Source organism: Grus americana, chromosome 17 (assembly GCF_028858705.1).
Source record: "Grus americana isolate bGruAme1 chromosome 17, bGruAme1.mat, whole genome shotgun sequence".
NCBI classification, from domain to species: domain Eukaryota; kingdom Metazoa; phylum Chordata; class Aves; order Gruiformes; family Gruidae; genus Grus; species Grus americana.
The window spans coordinates 17,647,211-17,667,869 of record NC_072868.1 but is presented as its reverse complement, the minus strand read 5'-3'; the positions used below and the strand labels follow the sequence as shown (position 1 = coordinate 17,667,869).

General features: G+C 46.6%; 1 protein-coding gene across 2 annotated transcripts in view; it reads right to left on the bottom strand.

Annotated features, from left to right (window-relative positions):
* The window catches only part of KCNB1 (potassium voltage-gated channel subfamily B member 1), a 139,621-nt gene extending 119,378 nt beyond the window's left edge, over positions 1-20,243 (bottom strand). The window contains exons 1-2 of one of the 2 annotated variants that reach the window (XM_054845718.1): positions 19,861-20,243; positions 18,003-18,668 (exon numbers count right to left, since the gene is read on the bottom strand). In XM_054845718.1, the coding sequence (XP_054701693.1) occupies positions 18,003-18,569 (567 nt within the window). In that variant the 5' untranslated portion in view covers positions 18,570-18,668; positions 19,861-20,243. Of the gene's footprint in view, positions 1-18,002; positions 18,669-19,632; positions 19,749-19,860 lie in introns of those variants that run through there. The other variant, XM_054845719.1, reaches the window with a different exon arrangement.
* Between the last annotated feature and the right edge of the window lie 416 nt (positions 20,244-20,659).

Genomic DNA, 20,659 nt, shown 5'->3' with positions numbered 1-20,659 from the left:
CTACCAACAGAGGAAGGAGGGGGCTCACAATGCCGAAAATCTGTACAAAAGCGGTGTGACTGAATGCCTACAGAAAATGGGAAGGATAGTGAAGACGGAACAGCTGTTGTGTGAGAAGAAAGAAAACTCTGTTATTGCAAGTAGTTTCTGACTGCAGAGCTGGATGATGACTGTCCAAGTAGAAAACCTATGCCCAGATCCAGTGCTGGGATCGTGGCCCCTGGAATAAAATGGGATAAGTTTCTCTCCCCTCCCTGCCTTTTTCTGTAATTCCTCCATTATTTTTCTAAGTTTATGAAGTGCAGAGTTGCAAGGGAATGCCTAAGAGAGGACCTGAGGGTGAATGATGAAAAAGGGCAGGTCTGGGCAGCTGAAAGGGACTGTAACTCCCACGGACACCTCTGGGTGTGAATACCTGGAAGAGGAGGACAACAAAGGACACCGGTGTCACTCCAAGAAAAGCCATCATGAGGAGAAAATAAAATAGTGGCTTTACCCAGCATTTGAGGACAGGAGGTAAATATTGAGGCAACATGATCTATCCTCATCTGGTCCCCTACCTCTTCACGGGCCAAATGGGACCCTGCTGCCACCCCTGTTGCTAGGAGGTTTTGCTGGTGATAAATCTCTCCTGACGTCCTTGCCTCTCTTGTCTCACCACAGCACTCCAGATTGCCTCAGTAGACACCCAGCTCTTCCATGGCACTGATCCGCTTCAGGAGAGCATGAGCACACCCTTAGTCAGCTTTGGTGGGATGTACACACATTATGAAAGCACACACTGAAAGTGAAGCCTAACTAACGTGCTTTGCTGAATTAGACTGGAATAAATTAACAGCAGAGAAATTGTGTTCAAAGATTTGGTGTAGGTATTTGTACCTAGACACTACCGTTGTTTCCCATAAATATCCCACAGACAGGACAGGGAGCTGGAGATCACTTTCCAATGGCAACAGACAAAAATGTTGTTTCTCCAGCAACTTCTTCATTTCAGTGTAGGCAGAAACTATGGCAAATATCAACTGTCTTTATGATAATCACTGCACAAAGACTCATCACCAGCTACCTGGAGGCTTTAAGCATTCTCTAAGTGCTGCTCTCCCAAATTTGGCCATTCCCTATTTTTCACTTCCATGCAATCTGCAGGGCAATAGCTTTCCAGCACAGCCTACCCAGGAAAGTCTCTCAGAAGACAGCAGACTTTCATGCTTACAGTCTAAAACACAAGCATGCAAGAGTACACTGTCCAGAAGGAAAACAGAGCCCAGGATGCATATTAATTACCAGTGGCATAAAGCCCAGGCAAGGTTGCTGCTCCATAGCGAAGCTATAAATCTGTCCAAATAGGATTCTGACCACGTCTGCCTTGTTTATATTACAAAATTTTATGGCCATGTGATTCTTACCTGGAGAGGAATAGTATCACTGTGCAGCCAGTTAAGGACTGAGATTTATTATCTGGCAAAAAAGACCTCGATGTTCTCTGCAGGCCAAGAGCATCTGCGTGTGCTGGGGGCTTCCCCTGGGAAAACTGCTCAGCAGCTGCCCCTACAGCAGGACCCCTGCTCAGGAGCTGGTTAAAAGTTCCTGTAAAAGTTTCATTCTTTTGTTTTCCCCAGCAAAAAGTTTCAGAATAACACAAAAGTTTAAGACACACTACCTCTACCAGCCTATTGATCTGAGCTCCTGCAAGGGCATCCTACTCCTGCACCCTGGTGAGACACTGGGCCCATTAGAGAGCTGCTGTTACATGGATTTCTGCTTTGAGAGGGGTTTTGCTATGCGGTTTGGGAAGGTATTTCCAAATGAGGTCAAAAGAGGTTCTCCTCGCTTTGTCCTGCTCTCTTGCAGCGAGACTGGCTCCACAATGCTGGCAGGAGAAAGAATCCAAGTGTTGCTTTCACCAGGGAGGTGAAATGACTTGGTCTGAATGTGCAACAGGAGACAGATGGCTGAATTAGAGAAAATACAGATTGCCTTCTCTGTTTCAGCCATACCCACATCTCCTGGGCCCAGCACTGTCACAATTATAGCCACAAAAAGCAGATGAGACCTTAACGGACACGTAGGATGCTAGGGCTCAGGCTCCTGAAGTGCTTCACTGTGGCTTACGAGCTGAGGGAGGTAACTGCTGGCGTGCTTGCAACAAGCCCCAGCCAAGGGGGCACGGTGCACCTGCTCCGCTGGGTGGTTTGGCACTGCCTGCGTGGCTGCCTTGGTGTGGGAAACACTTGCCTGTGGTTCAGACCTGACCTGGGAGTTGGGAAAGCTAATAATGTTTCAGTGTGCCTTGCTGCCTGTGAAGTAGGCTTAAGCACGCTCCTGCAGAGCACTCTGTGATCTCCTTGGGAGGAACACTATGGAGACTGACCAGGGCAGAGAACAGCCTTCCCTGTAAATATGAAGGATTCAATTTCTGCAAGCAGAAGGAAGAAAATACCCAAACTGACAAAAAATAAAAGGCAGATTGTTGAACATCTGTTCCACAATCTCTCCAGGTCTCTTGGATGCTGCAGATGACACATTAACCTTAAGCACTGAAGAATTTTAATTGGAGGAGGAAAATGACCTTATTTTCGTAGAAACTTAACCAGCAGATGCTCCTGGCCTCCTCAGTGAAATGGGTCCTTTAATTGCACCATAACTCACTCCCTCTTTGCTACATGCTTAATATTAAGCAGATGCTTAAGACTTGTTGACTTCAAGGAGACTACTCACACGCTGAAAGTTATGCATGTGCTGAAGTTTTCCACTCTTAGCAAGGTTTCCATTTTGCCTCTAGCCAGATCCAGCCAGAGGGTCAGCTGGATCTGAGCATCATGTATGCCCTAGGCAGAGCAGGAGGATCAGCTCTCTGTTTTGATACTCACTCTTAAGACACAACTTTGAAAAAGGGCAGGGGAAGGCATCTTCCATTCCTTATTATTATACAAACATATAGCTCCAAAAATCTCCATTCTGTACTGGGTCCCAAAGGAAAACATTTGGAATAATCCATATTCATTAGAGTTTTTAATCCCTCACACACCAGAATTCAGCAGGCTGTTAATGAAGATGACAATTATTCAGCACTTCACACAAAAAGAAACAGGTGCAAAGGCTGGAGCTTTGCCGCACTTGGTCTCTGTTCTTTGGCACAGGGCACCATTACTTTACTTAAAATGTACTGAAACATCCCAACAGTTTAAGGAGTCAGTCTGAAAGGAAGAGAAGTGACATTTAAGATTAATCATTAGCTGTTGCTCACCTAAGATACTAAATTAAAAAGACAACAGCTGGCCAAACTAAGCTTTATCTGTATTCCTTCTGAAGAACACAATCAGAAATGATGCTGTACCAGCAGGGCAGTAAAAAGACAGACTGTGTTTCTTTTGCCCCTTCAATTAGGGCTCCAGTGTATAAGTACAGGGCAAAGAAGTGGTGCCCAAAGGATTTACATTCTACCAAGAAAGCATGGGAAAAACAAAGAAAGGTTTTCTGTCTTTTGCAGACGTTGGTCAGAGGCACAAGAGAGACTAACCACCTTTTGGAGTTTGTGAAGAAAGCTCATAGCAAAGCTATGACCCTGATCTGCCACTATCAGCCACGTCTCTGCCCAACAGATCATCATCTCTCTCAGTTTGGGTTTTCATCCCACCTGTACAGAGGGAAGACACACCAGAACAGTACAACGTCATGCAGCTAATTCAAGAACATCAAGCTAAATTTTGACTCACTGGACTCACCAGAAACACTCTGGGAAAGACTACAGCAAGGAAGTCAATGGCGAGGGACTTTTGTTGAAAGAAACAGGCTTTTAAGAATGGGTTTGCAATGTACTTTTGATGCAAAAGATCATTCTGTGTGCAGGAAGAGGGAGCCTATTACCAGTGTTACGGTTTATTGCCCCCAAAAAATGCTAAGGAAAAGAAATATTCCAGCAGGTAGGTGATAACAAAGGGAACAAGGGATGAAATGACAGCATATATTTGAACTGTTTAAGGACCTGGTGTAAAGGGAAAAAAGGATAAAATTAGGAAAAGATGTAGTACTTAGTTTCCCTTAGGATGCAAAGTCATTAATTACTGATGGAAAGGATCTGATTTGCTGACCATTTAGACACATAAGTGCACCATATGCAATGACACATTTAATTTGCACACAATTATCCTGTTTTTCCACACGCAGATTAAATAATTGCTTGTATAAACTGCAAGATATATTTGCATATTCCAACTACCTGATTTGCATGCTAAATCACAGCAACTGTCTGTGCAACCTAGCTCTTCATCCTTCCTTTGCACACGCATGCCTGCCTATGTCTGCTCAAATCAAGACCACAGGTTACATCTGTGTGGAAAGTATGAGTAACACATTCATGTACTGAAACCAGCACAGAGCGTCTGGGGGAATGCTTCCCAGTTGCTTTAGGATTAGTTTATAGCAACAAAACCCATGATGCAACCAGCTCAGGTGAATTAACCCTGGACAAACAAAGCAATAACTTTCTCTTCATATCTGCCCTGCTCACTGTTTCAGAGATCAGTGCCTCTGTGCAAGAGGAAGATGACCAAATAGGTCCTTTAATCCCTCGCTGCTTTGCACAGCTCAGAGTCCTACTGGAAACTGGGATCCCAGTTTAAGTGAGCCAGTGGTGGTGAGGTGAGCAGCACAGTTGAAGAGCAGGTAGAGGCATACCATCCTTCTGCCACTCCTCCTCAAGACACAGGCCAGTTTCGTTATGGGAATAGTAATTATGGAAACTAATCCCATACCTTTCTACAGTAGTTTTTGTTTTCTCTGTAAAACATATTTAGTACTTGTTTTGGGGTAACGTACACGAGCTGTGAGTCAGGACAGTGTTGCCCTTAGTGCTAAATAAACACTGAACAAAAAGATGGAACTTCCTACAAAGAGTCTATAAATTAAATAAATTACATCTGTAAGTCCTGGAAGTGGCATCGCCATGCCCAAGTCATCTGGACCACGAAGCAAGTTTTCCAGAAGACAGCGCAAACGAAGAAGTATTTCACAGCCACTTTACAAGCAGCTCTTAAGAACATCTTTAAAAATAACTACTAAGTCAAGTGGGTTTCATTCATGGCCATTCACTCATAGCCAGAAACTTTAGCAAATTTTTTCTTTAGCTTAATGGACACGCAAAAATAATGGAATTATGCCTGCTCCAGTGTTCAGCAGAGAGGAAATAGAGGCCAGAAATCACTCTAGTGGGACCCAATGCATTTGCCTACCATGATGAAAGTCTCGTATTTCAGTAGGTAGATTGCATATACTAAAGCTGGCTTTGGCCAGGGCTGCAGGTGTTAAATGACACCATTCCCTGGGATTGCTGGAAGTCTAAAGTTACTCCTATAGAATAACATCGTGTGTAAACACAGACAGAGAGAGCACAAACACGTCAATTAGAAAACAAACTCTGATACCCGATGTGATCTAGAATGCAGCACATCATCTGTTTGATGGAAATATCTCCTTACCAGGACAGCCCAAAAGTGCCCTGTCCTGTCATGCTGAGCTACATACAGGAACTTGGAGTCACGAAGGGGTCAAAACAGATACACCAAGTGTTGTGTCTGTCAGTACCTTGGGTGGCATGAAGGATGTATGAGGTTCTTGCTCCTGAAAAGCTCCCTTTGATAAGATCAAGTCAGGGCAGGGCCAGTAGGCCCCAGATCAGTAGGAATTAATCAGACTTCTACATCTCATCTGCTTCAAATTTACCTTGAAGGATCAAAATAACAATAAGTAGGACCCAATATACCTGGAGTCAGTTACCAAGCCTACAACTTTGTCAAAATAAACCAAAAGTAAATGCCAGTCATGCTATTTGGTGTCTCCTCCAGCAGGCAAAACTAGAGGTTGGCATTTCTGAGAGCTCTCATGGTACCTCAGAGGGTCTTCAGCACTCCTGGGAAACTGGGCCACACCACCTTCTCCTAGTCCCTCCCAACACTGACATAATGTGTATTAATACATTGCAAGAACTGGCCAGTACTTCACACTGAAAACCAAAACTGCTGTTGTGTGAGCCTGCCTTCCTTGTAGTAACAGGTAAGACATTTAAAAGATATGGCTTTTCTCAGCTAAATGCTGCAGAACCTGCTGAGATCAGACTCTTACCTGGGGAAGATAGGTTAGGCAACACCACGTGTTGACTAACCTAAGTTTAATTCAGCTCACTGGCAATAAGCGTGAGGTACAACTGTAAAGTGAGGGGGCATTTGCTGCCAGAACATTGGTATTTATTTATTTTTCATCTCTGTTCTACTCTAACAAAAGCTATTCTTTCTGAGAACTAATCCATTCCTAAGTGATGCCAGTCAAGATAAGACATATATGCTCATGCAAGTCTTTCTGCAAGGGCTAAGGAGAAAGAACTAAGGTGAGGTTTGCAGTCCACCCTGCGCAGGACTTCCTAAAGCTTTGTTCATGGAAAGGCGAGAGCTACGCTAGGTGGGGACACCACAAAAGCAGACTCAGCCTGGAAGCAGACTCAGCCTGGAGTGGCTCCCTGTGGAAGGGAAGAGAGCAGGGGAGCTGTCAGAGATTAAAAGCTCTGGTGTGATGGTCACCATGCTCCGCATGGTGACCACACTCCACATGGTGATCCCTTGGTGGCCCGGCTGCACTGGGCTGACAGCTTTGGGTACTTTGCACCCATCTGGTGTGAGCACTGGAAGACACTCCATCGCTGTGACAGCCTTGGTGGTCAGCTGAGGGTTAGAGACCCTTCATGGGACACTGCATATACCTGATGGGTTGCACCTCGGACACCCCTCCTGCAAAGGATAACAAAGGAATGCTCTCTTGGAGCGAGGATCAGTGAACCCCATCGCTGAGGCTGCTTCAGACAAAGCCCTCTGCCACCAGCTCTGCTGCTTTCAACTAGGGACACAAGTTCCACTGCCAATTGCAACGTTCCTCTTGCCAGCAGAGATAATACTGTGCTGCGCTAGAAAATCTCCTAGCTGCTGTCTTCGGCCTGTGTCCAGCACCAGTCAACTTTAGATGTAACAGCACCAATACTTTGACAGGCAGACTGGTGGATTCGCTTATGCAAAATACAGCTACAAAATTATATCTGCTCCAGTTTGCTTTACCTTTCTAGACTAGATTTGCTCTTGCCTGTATCTGGGAGATTCGCTTATTTACTATTTCTTCTGTCTTGTCATATTTAAGTGTAGATCGATAATAATAGTTACTGCACCAGGCAGTCATAAGGATTACTTAAATAATGTTTGTGAAGCACTTTAAGATCCTCAGATGAAAGGAGCTAAGAAATGCAATGTATAATTATTATGTATTATTAATAAACTTCTGGCACATTGACAGGAATGGAGACAACACTTCCTCCCCGCCCCCCCCCCCCCCGCCGCCCTTTTCTTTTATAAAAAGCTTTAACTTTTATGCTAAGAAGGACAGGTTTACCAAAAATTCACAAATAAACAAGGAGTGAAAGATCCCTATTCCACCACAGAGGCTGGGTTCTTCTGACAGCAGACAGCAAACATTGCCTCGGAAATGATTTACACTCCTTTTTTATCCAGACACTTGATGAACCCATAGTTTTTGAGAATGGCCAGATATGGAGAAGTACAAGGATGTTACAGTAATTACTAATAGTGAAAGTGGTCAAAATGCACCTATTATGAGAAGAAGTAAAGAAAGTTTGTTTAATGTGTGCTCACTACTGTTAATAAAAGCATACAATGCAAAAGCAATTAAGTGTGCAGAGTGATATTTTGAAATAAACAGAAAAATTACAGCCATGTGAACGAAGTTTTTCAAAGCTGAGAATGTGCCAGATACAAGCAAGATGGGTGTTTTTTTTTCAGGTTTCTGGCAATCTGAGATGGATTCCTAGGCAGTTTCATGGAGGCATTAGGCTCTTCTGTATTACAGCTGCCTCTTGAATGCTTACAGCTGAGATCCAGCTGCACCAGAGAAAAAAAAAGTGGTCCAGGGATTAGGGGTGGATTACAACTCCATTCCTTGCTCCATAACCCTGAGAAGCCAGTTAGTCCCTCTGTACCCTCTCCAAGCACACCAGGATAATTGCACTGCTCTCCTTCACATGACAACTGGGAGGACAAACACATTATGACGCACTCAGATGCCAGGGTAGAGAAAGCTAGGGACTGCCAGACACTGAATCGCTGCAGAGAAGGGTAAGAAAAAAACTGGACATAGTCACATAAAAGGCTCCTCAGGGAACCAAGGAGCTGCTCCTGGTGCTATCTGCTACAACATGTTTCCATTCCCAGTTTATGCTACCATCAGATACCATTGAAACTAGCCAAGCAAAGCATACCTGGCATGTGGAAGAGATTTACTGTGTCATGGAAAGTGTGCTTACTACAGTTCATGCCCCTACAAAAGATTTTAAGTAGTGAGACTGAGACAGACCTCTTTGCTCACATCTTCAATTTACTCTTTTAGCAAAATGACTATTTTTTAAGAGATACCCAGGAGGAATCTTAAGTCTAAAATAAAATTTGGTAAGTATAATCACATTTTAGAAACATTTTGTCCATCAGTACCAATCACAGAACATTTCTGGTGTTTATGCTGTTTATGTACTGCAAATGAGATTTACAGCTCCATTTTGTTCAAAAATGAACAAGAGCAAATGGACTTAAATAAAATAAAGCAAAACTAATCTGTACTTTTGGCTAGAGACTCTGCATGAATCCTAGTACAAACAGCATTGAATAAGTTGAACTCATAATAACTGGAACCGATTATGTACCAGAGAAAAAATGAACTTTAGAATAAATTGTTCCTTCCATTTGTTTTGACTGTTCACCCTGCTTTTATTAGTGACACAAGTTTTTTATCAGATTAGATGTATGCATCATGGATGTTGTTTTTGACATGAGATTTGTCAATACGAGATTCAGATACCAACAAGTGCTTTATTTTTTGCTTTGCTATCGATTTCTCTTGCCCAAACCCGGGTTTCAGACAGACAACCAAGCAGCAGACTGCTGAGTTAAGGCCACCTTCCCCACACTGCAGTGCCAGCACCTCAGGAAGAGTCACTCGACATCCACAGCCCTTGGACCAACAGTCCACATCGTTGGACCAGAATAGCTGCAAACTTCAGCAAAAACACACACAGGAATGGGAGAGACTTGCAAATGGGGAAAGGGGGAACATTCCTAAAAATGTCAATACATCTTCAAGGCCAGGCAGAGGCTAGATGCCAAGGGAAGGGCTGGCTATCATCATCTCACCTGGAGGTGGCATGAGACAGGTCACGCAGCAGACGGGGCAACAGCGCAACCTTGTACTCCCAGAGAAAAGCAAACCACAGGGTCTCTCCTCTCTGAAAACTTACATGAAGCTGGAAGGGATAGAGAGGTGCTGGAGCCCTGCGTTGGGAAGAGATAACTAGGGGCTGATTGGGAGATTCAGTAGGGAAAGAGATGGATGGTCCCCCAAAGACCCTTGTCCTTGTAGACCACACAGGAGCTTTCCTGGCTGCTACCTAAAATACACCGAAGGGAGCTCTCGAACTACCAAAGAGACCATGCTCTGACCAGTTACTGTCCCTCACATTCACACAGACACTGTTGCTATCAGTGGCAATTGTTTTGTCTGAGGAGATACTACTCCCATTGAGGAATTTGAGTTTTTTCATTACGTTTCCTGTGCTCAAAGAGGAGCCAGTTGCGCTGATCAGGAATTTTTAACCAAAAATAAATCCCTTCCTTATACAGGTTGCTTTTGGTACAGATTAATTCCCATACAGAGGAGCAATTTTAAATATATTTATGTCTGTATACATATCAATATATACTGTATCAGATATATATTATTACAAGTATATAATTCCACAATTATTTTTAATATTTATATGTATATAGTCTAACATAAGTAGTCTCTTGCTATTCAAAACAGTTAGACAGCATCCCCTCCTTACAGTCAGAATTGCATCAGAGTGTGCTGAAAATGCCCCAGTACAGACCTTTTAGATCTACCAGAGAAAACCTTTCCACTTTTCTGTAACCGCTCATTCCCCACCTGTGCTGAAACAAAGCGAGGTTTGATTTCTCACTCTACTCCTTTGGATAAGCTGTCAGAGGGCTGCCAGCACCTTCGTCTCTGTAATATCACACTGTAGGCAGTGGGCAAGGGCTGCTGGATGCTCACCTATACCATGAAAATGTACTGGTGACACGAGACAGAGGGAAGCCCGGGGGGGGGGTGTCCCAGCTCTGCCCTGGCCTTCCTCACTGACCTTGGGCAATGATCACCTCTTCACTTTAAGATGGGGATAATACATATATCACAGGTTTGCCTGTGAGGCTTGTAAGAGCTTGTAAGGCTCTTTTCAAAGCACTTTGAGAGCTTTGCTTGATGAGTACGGACATTATAATACTCACTTGCTCCCATTACATTCAATGTGAGTTTTACCCTCCACAGTAGCAGGGCTGGGGTTGCTGGTGTTATTGGGGGACCTAAAAATAAATATGTTTGGGATATTTAAATGCTAGCATTTTGGGAGGGGCTTTAGCAGGTACAAAGGCACAGTGTTTGCGTAAGGGTACTCTAGAATAAAGAGTAGATTTTTTTCGTTAAAAATCAGAAAGAGAGCTCACTGAATCCTGCTGGTAAACGTGTTCAGCTAGTGCCAGATTGTAAAGGAGTCAGGGGAGCCCAAGAAAAGCTAGGACAGCAGAGAGAAACCAGAGACCAGCCAAACTCAGAGTGGGACGCTTACTACAAGGTTTACTTTTGCTGTACTGAGTAATTGAGAACAGACAGGAGGTAAATGTGTGGCTATTGTCCCAGGGACTAAACTTAGGGCAAGGTCATCTTAAGGATAGAGTGTGCCAGAGCTAAAGGAGCTCAGGCACGACAGTTAAGTGACAGAGTGTGAGGCAGGGATCCCTGAGCTGTTGCTATCTCTGAGGTCCATGGCACAGAGCAATGTAGAGCCAATTTACCCAATCAGCCCTTGAAGCAGTTCTGCCCCATAAGGACAGTAACCTCCAAGTCTGAGCTTGGCTATCACCATACCAGTGCTCCCAGTCCAACTACAACAGATGGAAAGCCAGCCCAGCGTGTGACAGAGCTGAACCTCTAGATCTAGGAAACAAACTGGTCAACTCGCGCAACAGTTAGGGTCTGATCCTTGTCTGCCTTAATGTAGTAGAAGCAGTGACAACGCATAGCTTCTGTGTATAGCTGCTTCAGAGAAGGCTAATATTAATGTTTTGCTCACATTCACTGGCCCCGTTGTGCCTCTTCTGTTGCTGCCAGATATCTCCATGGAGTAAATCATATTGACTGTGTTTATTATAAGAACTAAGTGATCAGCTGTGAACTTTCTTTGACATAAATATTTTGCCATTAGCAGTGACAAATAGCAACGCTCATGTTGTAAAAGTAACATTGGATTATTCCTCTCCATGGGGGAATTCACATCAAGACAAATCAGAAGGAAATCGTGATCTTCAGGATCAAGAGGAACAGGTACAAGGAGGAACATGATGGCAAGGATATTTATCCCACTGCATAAGAAGAGTTAAATGAAGAAAGTATTTTAAAAAAAATGAAAAGAAGTGATTTTTCTACACAGCTCTGGAGTGCCTCTGCATAGCTAGCTCTGAACACTGCTGCAGTCAGCGCACCCTCACGGGGCACAGCGTGCTTGACTCGGCAGTGCATGCAAGTGCTTTGCACAGGTACCAGCCAAAGCTGCACCCGCACTTTGTGAGCGTTATAGCATGCTGACATTTCCTGGATGGGTCAGGCCCAGCACTCTTCTTCTGAATCCCATTATTACTAAGCCTCTGCAGTTACAGCTGAACAAAACAGAGATTTTTCATTCTTGCAAGATTTCCTACATTTCTGACTGGTGATGTCACCTTAAACCATGTCGCAGGTTTAGCAGGATGGGAGAACACTGGGCAGCAAGGGGAATTAATTTCTCAGAGAGATTTTTCAAAGGTACAATTGAGAGCTGGTGCTTTAAAAATAGCATTGACTATACTTCTATAGCACAGGTCCTCTAAGGAGTTCAGCCCAAGCACGTAAGGTTATCACTTCCCTCCTGAGGCAGGCAGTCTCACACAGATGTGGATGCTCAGGCTCAGGGAGGACCACAAACTTGCTTCAGGTTCTCCTAGCAGAAATTACAGATAAGTTAAAAATCCAGGCGTATGCCTACATATACATGCTTATGCATACTATACTTCATAGACTGTATGGCAAGTACATCAAAGGAACTGCCAGGTGTAACAATTTCAACCTTCCTTTTATAAAATTCTTTAGAGACAGCAGATCTGCAGGCTTGTAAACTGCTGAATCCAGACCATTTTCAGGCAGGAAATGCCAGGCAGCTGCCTGCCTGGATCCAAGGGTTGCTTGGGGCTGTAGTAACAGGCCTGGAGAAAGGATAGCCTTTGAAGGGTGAGGATCCCACCTGGAGAACTTAGAACAAGCTTTTTGTTGACAGATGCACCCCATGCAGGAAATAACATGGGATGTTGACTTAGGGATGTGGGAGACTAACAAGCCAATGTGATGTCATGGCCTGGATGTCTCCTGTGTTACAGTGACTCCTCTTTAGAGCCAGGAAAGAATCACAGGATGTAATTATCAGGCTGGCAGTATTATTAGGGTTTGGGTTTTTTCCCAAACTGGGAGTTTAGGGAGGCTGTAATGCAGAGGAGTTCTGGAAGCTGGCAGCACAGCAATACATTTTGGGAAGGTCATCGGTGAGACAGAAGCAGAGGACACATTGCAGGGAACTAAACATAGGAATTAGGGCTCCCCAGACAAAAGATTTAAGAAGTTCACTGGAAGGACAAGCACCCAGAAAGGAGCTGCAGGATGAAGAGAGACTGATACAGAACAGCAATCGGTTGTGTGTCCACAGGACAGTGCTAGAAACCCAGCGATAAGCTATAGACCAAAGTGGCAAATCTCTGAACCCAGGGGAAAGGCTTTGGAAGAAGGCTCTGCTTTTGAGGATCTCTAAAGACAGGAGTTTGCTTTGTATGAGGGGAAAAAGTCTCCTATATATAGCAGAAAAGCCAAGGCAGTAGCTGCATCGGAAAAATGAAAGCCGCAGATGCAAGCAAAATACAGGTAATCTGACTTTAACAAAGTCAACATCTGCCCTGTGATAGAAGCCTGAGACAGACAAGACATGGCTAAGATGTGACCCCTGCAATTAGGGAGAGGGGTTTCCTCCGCTTGATGCTAAATTCAGGCAGGTTTAGATATGAATGAAAACTGCATGCCATAAGGGAAGGCCAGGAATAGAAAGCCCACGTGGGGGAAGAACGCTCTAGATGTAGCAAATGCATCTCCAAGAGGCTTTTATCATTCTTATTTTGTCACTACTATCAACAATAATAAGAAAAGAGCTTACCGAGCCACCTCCCCAATCCCTAAGCAATGCATCCAGAGATTAGCAGCAGAGAGCAGTGGGCAGCTCAAGAAAAGCTGTTCAACAAGTGTAAAGGCATGCACAGTAAGACTGCTGAATTGGAGTTGCATGTTATCAAGAGTAAACATGATATTATTGCACTGGCAGAGACATAGTAGGAACAGGGGAAAGGATAAGAAATAGCCTGCCAGAGCGGAGGGATTGCTGCAGCTGAGCTCCCAACAGGACAGGGACAAGTGGGAAGTGGAGGCAGCAAGGAGGAGAGGAAGTGCACATCCTACTTGACATGCAGATATGCAGAGAGGCTTTTTGCAAAAAAATGGTGATGTCATCGTGTTTTTCTCAGCCTTCAGGACAGCAAGAGAAAAATAGATGAAACTCACACATGCAGAGGAGTCTAAGACGAGCAGACTTCCCCTCCCCCCCATGCAACACTAATTGCTCAAATATTGATTGGGGAAATAAATTGTAAGGACTAAAAGAAGAAAGGATTTCTTTTCCTCCTAAGAGGTAAAAAGGGCAATGTTCTTGCAGAGTTGCTGGAAAGGTCCAGGTGATCAGAGGATTTGCAAGACCATATAAGTTAATTAAAATGTTGAGTTGGTCTAATTTGTTATTTGCTTATACTAGAAAGCATGGAACAACTGCAGTCTGATTTTTTCAGGATGCCATGAAGTCTACTTGGAATTACAGCTAGGCTGGCTCTCCCAAGGGGCATGAATGTCTCACCAGGCAGGTAGACCCAGAGATCCTAACTAGCTTGGTTAGTAAAAACCAACAGCTACAGCAGGGACTTCAGCTTTGGAAACCCAGGGCTGCTAGCTGGGTTGTGGGTGACGGAAACCAGCTGCCCAGGCTTAGAGTAATTAAGATTAAAAGCCCAAACCAGAGTGCTGGAGAACTACTGCCCTGACATGGACACTAACTCCCAAGAAAGAGCAGCAGTTTTGTTTGGCTTCTGGAGAGCTGCTTTTCTTTCCTGAGGAAAGGAAAACTACCATGCAACAACATGTAATAGCTACTCCAGAAAATATCTGCACCCCATCTTCATCTAGGGTAAATCCATGGAGAACCAAGCAGCAGAGAGTCCTCTATGGTTAAAAATGGATGTGTGAGTACACCAAAGTACGGGAAGAATACTATTTAAAAAACAAAACCAAAAAATAAACTACCGAACTATTGAGGGAGACTGTGAGAATGATAAAAATAAGCAGGAACGTGCAAAAACATTGATCGCAGGAAGAGGAGGAAGCATCCACAAAGACTGCAGTGAGTATTTCTCAGGGATATACAGGCAAATAGAGTCACAGGAAGCAGGAGGAACAGATCCTTTAAAATATCTTGTAAGGCTAGAGAGACAGAAATGAAGAGTTTTATTAAATAACTGCCCAATACATATTTTTTTATTTGGTAGAGGGAGAGTCCCTCAGTGCTCAATTTTGTGCATAGGGGTTTTCCCACTGGGCAAGGTAAGTGCAGGGGAGTACAGCACAGCAAGTGCCTCCAAGTTAAATGGTGGGTGACATGATTCAGGTGCCTGTTGCATGGGTTGACCCTGGGGAAGGGCTGGAGCACTGCCCTGCAGCTCTACGGCACCTCACACAAGGATGGTGTGGCTTCAGTTACAGCTGCAAGGGACTGCAGCATTATAGGAAGGGACCAAATACCCCTCTACTAATGCTAGGGGATAATAAGTCAGCAAGCCTAGGGCTTCAACAGTTGTCTGATGCCTCATCATGGAGGCTCTCAAAGAGTGGGTATTATAGGATCTCACAGAGTATTCTTTCTAGTCACCTACAGGGTGAAGCATCACACATAAATAAGACACTGCTTGCCATGAGGTGGTTAGTTTAAAAGCCAGACAGATTAGTCAAAAAGATATGGGTAAATCCACAGTGGATATAAGAGCAACAAAAATTAAGGTCTGGGGGATTATTCTTCTTATTTGAATGCTGTTTTCCACCCTGAGGTACATCACATATAATTCCTTTTTTCTTTTCTTTCTTTCTAACACAAACAACAAGAAACCAACACCACCACACAAATAGAAAACAACTCGCTCTCTCAGTATTTAACGAGTCCCACTATAACCATGAGAAGTTCTGCAGAAAGCTGTTATGGAAGACTATGGTTAGGTGGTGTGCAGAAAATGTTAAAAATACAAACAATGCTGAGAGCCAGCAAGAAAACCCACCTTGCTGGAGTGGGAGCTAGATGATGAGGCATGGTGTTGGGTTTAGAGGAGAACCTACATTTGTAGCCATTTTCTAGACTTCTTAGAGAGAATATGAAGGGAGCCTGTATTTCTTACATGTAAATGTAAAAACCTTTGCATTGAGCGGCACAAGTCTGAAGAAAGAGCATAAGTGAGAGTAGTACACATTTTCCCAGTTATTTTAGGTCCTTCAGTGACAGTCATTAAACCTCGGATTAGTTTCCTTTGTTCCTTTTCTATAGGAACAGTTTGAGCTCCCAGACTTGACAAAGCAGATGGAGTCCGGCTTTAGGAAAGGTCACAGAAGTTCCTGGAGGCCCATGGCCTCTGCAAAAGTGCTCCACTGAGCAGACAGCTGAGGAAAGCTGGCCAGGAGCTATCAGGCAGAGGTTCAGATTTAGAAAATGCAGCCTGAAATGGAGCCTGGACACAGCTGGTTAGGTCAGATAAAGGGTCAGGCTGCCAACTCTCTCTCCCCATGTCCTTCCATCAGAAGCTAAAGACTGGGTCCAGCCTATTCAATATGTGGAATGAATTCTCATGAAGGTGATCAAAGCAAAGGGCATACTCTAGCATGAGAGAAAAGCTATCCACCAGCAGGGAGAAAATCGGATAAAGAATAGGCTTAGCAGCTCTTCTGACCCTGCCTGGTAAACTAATTGTTCATCATGCCCATTTTCCTTGCTGCATTTGAAATAAGTAGAAATCTATGTTTGGGAACTGCTGGAATATTTGAGGTCTGAGAACATACAGCACCATTTTCATTACAGTAACAAAGTCACAGAATGGTAGCTTTAAATGGGTAGGATAATAATGCATTAGCATTCACTCTCAATTAATCCAGAGCCTGCAATGCCGAATGCACTTACTCTGAGAATTTTCTCAGAAAATTAAGCTAGAGTGTATTTAATTTATAAATCACAAAAGACACTTATTTGGCAAGAATGACCCCTGCTCATATACAATAAATCATGAGCATCAACAGCCTCTAATGGATTTTGAGTCAGTGCCACAGACAGTGATGCCTGGGGCTTGTGTTTCGGGATTCCAGGACTGTGCCAAAGGAGCCTTATAAATGATTAATGCATTCAGCACAGTGTCATCCTTGCCATTGGAGAGAAAAAGACATTCAGGGGTTCCATTTGTCATTAAAAAAAGTGATAATTGGTTCAGCAGCCAACCATGCCTCTCCCTTCCCCTGCCAGAATGAGCCATTTAGCTCCACACTTCATAAAATCCCTTCCCCAAACTTTCATACATGCTTTTGGTTCATGATGTGCAACATTTTGATAACAACACAGACGGAAAGAAGTCTATTTTCATAAGTAGCCCACCAAAGCCAGACTTCCTATGGGATGGAGCTAAGGTTTGCATTTGCAAATGTACATACAACAGGGAGGTGACATTAAAGAGGTAGCTGGGGACTCCTTCTACTTCTTTGCCATACTGTGAGGACACTGGTACATAGAAAATTCAAGGTTTGGTCCATAGTGCTCAGTCTCTCATGCTTTTCAGCTATTCATTCCACAGTTTTCAACCTCTCCCCCTTTGCTTTTGTCCCCATGGTTACTAACTCATTGTGTTTGCAGAGATTTTCCTCACTAAAGAATATGTGACTAGCATGAGACAGCTAAATTATCAGAGCCAACTCTGACATTGGTTTCTCTTAACATGGACATTATCTTCCAAACACCTTCAAATAGATCTGTTGCACTGGCACCAACTTCAGAGTAAGCAGCACTTCAACTATTGACAGAGACAGAGCTGTAGCAGTATTGCACAGGGATAGGCTGGGTTCAGGTAAAGGATGACATTCAAACACATTCAAACACTAGCTTTAGCAGTCCCACAGCCTAGGACTGCATGATACAAATAACTAAATGCATTTCACCACTGAATTTTAAATTAAACTCTACAAGGGAAGGCATTATTTCCTGACCGGACCTCGGTCTAAGAGTTCCAAGTAGATTTCCTCTTCTTAAAAGCCAGTTTGGTCAAGCAGTAGGAGACACGTATGTTTTAGGGCCAAAGAAATCTCTATGACAAAATGCACTAATACAGGCCACAGGATAACAAGTCTATTAACCTTCAGACATGGCAATCAGCATATGCTGACGCAGGGGTCAGCCGAACTGCTCCCACACTGAGCAGCCTAGACTGCCCCAGGGAAGCTCAAACCAGATCCCTTCCGAACTACCCAAAAAAAGATACATTAAACTTTGTTTGCATCTGGGAGGCCTTTCTCCCCTTCACTCACAGCATCCAGCCAGCCACCAGCACCCAGATGCTAAAGAAACGATAGCATGGCAATACCTCCTGTAAGCATCACCACAGTCAACAGCCAATATAGACAAGACTTGAGAAGAAATGTGGAGATCTTACCTTGGCCGCTACGGAGGAATTGGGCTTCTCCAGGAGGTCCCAGAGCTTTTTTCTTTTGTCAGCACAGCAAGTGTTATCAAATTCCTCCCCTTCCCTTTCCCTCAGGGTCTCAGCTTCTCTCTTCAGCTCCTCGTTCATCTGCTCCTTCTTCTGGTGGTAGCGGGCCTGGCAGCAGGACTCCAGGTAGATCTCATCCACCCCCCAGTAGTCCAGCTCCTGGCTGAAGGACAAGGCGCACATCTCCTCCATCATGTGCAGCTTGCCAGTACGGTAGAAGTTCAAGATTGAGGTGAATGCCCCGGGATGCCTGTCGAAGAAGTACTCATTCTCCTCCAAGTTGTAGTCATCACAGATCTCCATGAGGGAGTCATGTGTGTTGCAGTCTCTGAGCTTACCCAGCCTGGTCCGTGGCAACCTGTCCAAGGTCCGCCAGAGAACCTCGTGGGCCAGCCCCCCCACGTTGAGCTTGACCCTTCGGGAGCAGGCCTTGCTCCTGACAATCTCCGTGGGGTCTGGAGGCAACGAAGTAGTAGAGCGAGATCCATGCTTATTCATCCCCAGAGGCATCGCTGGTCCCCCTCAGGCTGGATGCTCCAAAGTGCGGCGTGGGGCAGGGCGCGCGGGGGCCGGCTCTCCTCACCTCTCCTTCCCCTCCATGCCCAAGAGCTGCAAGAGAGGCCAACCATGGATCCCCGCCCGCTGACCTCCGCGCCCGCGGTCGCCTCGGCGCTGTCTTATCCACGCGCGGGGGAGCGCCTGGCCCCGCTAATCAGCTCAGGGGGCGGCAGCGGCGCTGCACGCCCCGGCGGTGCTGTGCCGCGCTCCGCGCCCCGGCGGGCGGGCGGCCGCGGGCAGGCGCTGTCCGCGCCCGCGGTGCTGAAGACCGCCCGCTCCCACGTGTCGGCCCGGGCGCTGCCGCCGAGCTCCCCCGGGCGGCGGCCGGGTGTGTCTTCCCCCCCCCGCCCCTTCCCCCGGCGGGCCCCCGCCTCTGCCCGGGAGGGTCGTCTGCACACCCCGTCCGGGGGATGCTGTGGAGGCTAGGCACGGGCCCGGGAGCGTCTGCTAGCAAAGGGCTGGGAACTGGTGACTGATAGCGGAGGGCACAGAGCTCCCCCGAACACCACTCAGCAATACGCCCCAAAAGGCGCCGGGCCGCTAGCCAGAGGTGCGCTGGCACATTGTCCCCCATCCCGGAGCTGCCGGCCGGGAGTGCACCGGCCCCGCCACCGCCGTCCCCCGAGCACCCGGCCCCGCCGCTGCTCCCTTCCCGCAGAGGGGCCCTGCCGGTTCTCGGACGCCGGACCCCGAGTGCCCCTATGACCCAGCCGGGGCGCCGGCCCCCGCCCCACCCTGCTCAGCCGTATAAGCTGCGGGCAGACGCGGAGGCTTTCTGTAACTCCAGCCTTGCAAATTTCCCCGAAGAAAGAGCTGGGGGAAGGGAAAAGGGGGTATTTCCAGACACTCTAACGACGCACTCTACCTCTCTGGGCTGCCCAGGCACGCTGCCCCACGCACCCCACGCCGACCTCTGCGTAACAGGGAAATCAACGAAAATCGGAACAAGGAAAAACCCCGAGCCTTCCTTGCAAAGCCGAGTGGCTTAACGACAGCCCTGAGCACTGTTGCTTACACAAGATGGCACGAAGAGAAACCCCGGCGCAGAAAGGAACGGCTCCTCCATGCTCAGCCGCACAGCTCCGAGAGCTCGGCCTCTCTCCCCGCCGATCCAGGTCCCCCCAGCCCCAAAACCGAAATACCACCGCTGCCCCGAGGACGCCGCCGGGGCTGCTCCTCAGCCGCCGCCGCAGGACGTGGGGAAAGGCTTCCCTCCCTCGGCCCGAGCCCGGCCCGCACCTACCTCCTCCTGCGGGCTCCCAGCGAGGCGGTGCGAGGCCGAGGGCGGCTACATCCTGCGGCAGGGTGGGCAGCAGTGGTGGCCCCGCTCGCATCCCCCCGCGGGCAGCCTCAAGGCGGAGGGATGGCGGCCGCGCTCCCGGCTGTCCACGGAGCCCGGGGGGAGGGGAAGGGAAACGAGGTAAATCGGTTCCCTCGGCAGGAAGCTTTCCAAGGCCTTCCCTCGACTGCGGCTCCTCACGCCTGCCTACAGTCAACGCCGGAGCCGCATCTGCCCCCGCTCCCCCAGCCCTCTCTCTGTGTAGACACAAAGGAAAGCTTCGGTACTTCCTTCTGCTGCCTGGGAATGGGGATCAACAAGTCTAGTCTGAACCTCCAGCTTTTCCCTGCAATTCTGTCCCGGAGTTGTTTGGAGTGAATTGGAAGTTGGGGGTGGAAGAGAGGAAGGCAGCTCCACCGTGAGCTGGGATGCAGCATTGCAGGGAAAGTTAACGCTTTCTTGGCCGGGCCCTGGGGCGGGGGAGGCGCCTGGAACAGATCTAGCACCGAGGGGAAAGCCACAGCATCCCTCCTTAAGAGGATGGGGTTATTCCCACCGTCCTCCAGCTTCCGGTGGGATCATCCGTGAAAAATTGGTGTCATGAGAAAGATTACAAGCAGAGAGCACTGATCAGCCCAGCTGGGCCCCTATTGCTTCCCAGGGCCTGCTTGCTGAGCCAGGAGCAGCTGAGCTCAATGAGGCCATGCCATCAACTCTGTAACGAGGAGTGAACTGGGCCCTCGTCCTCACCTGGCAGCCCCTT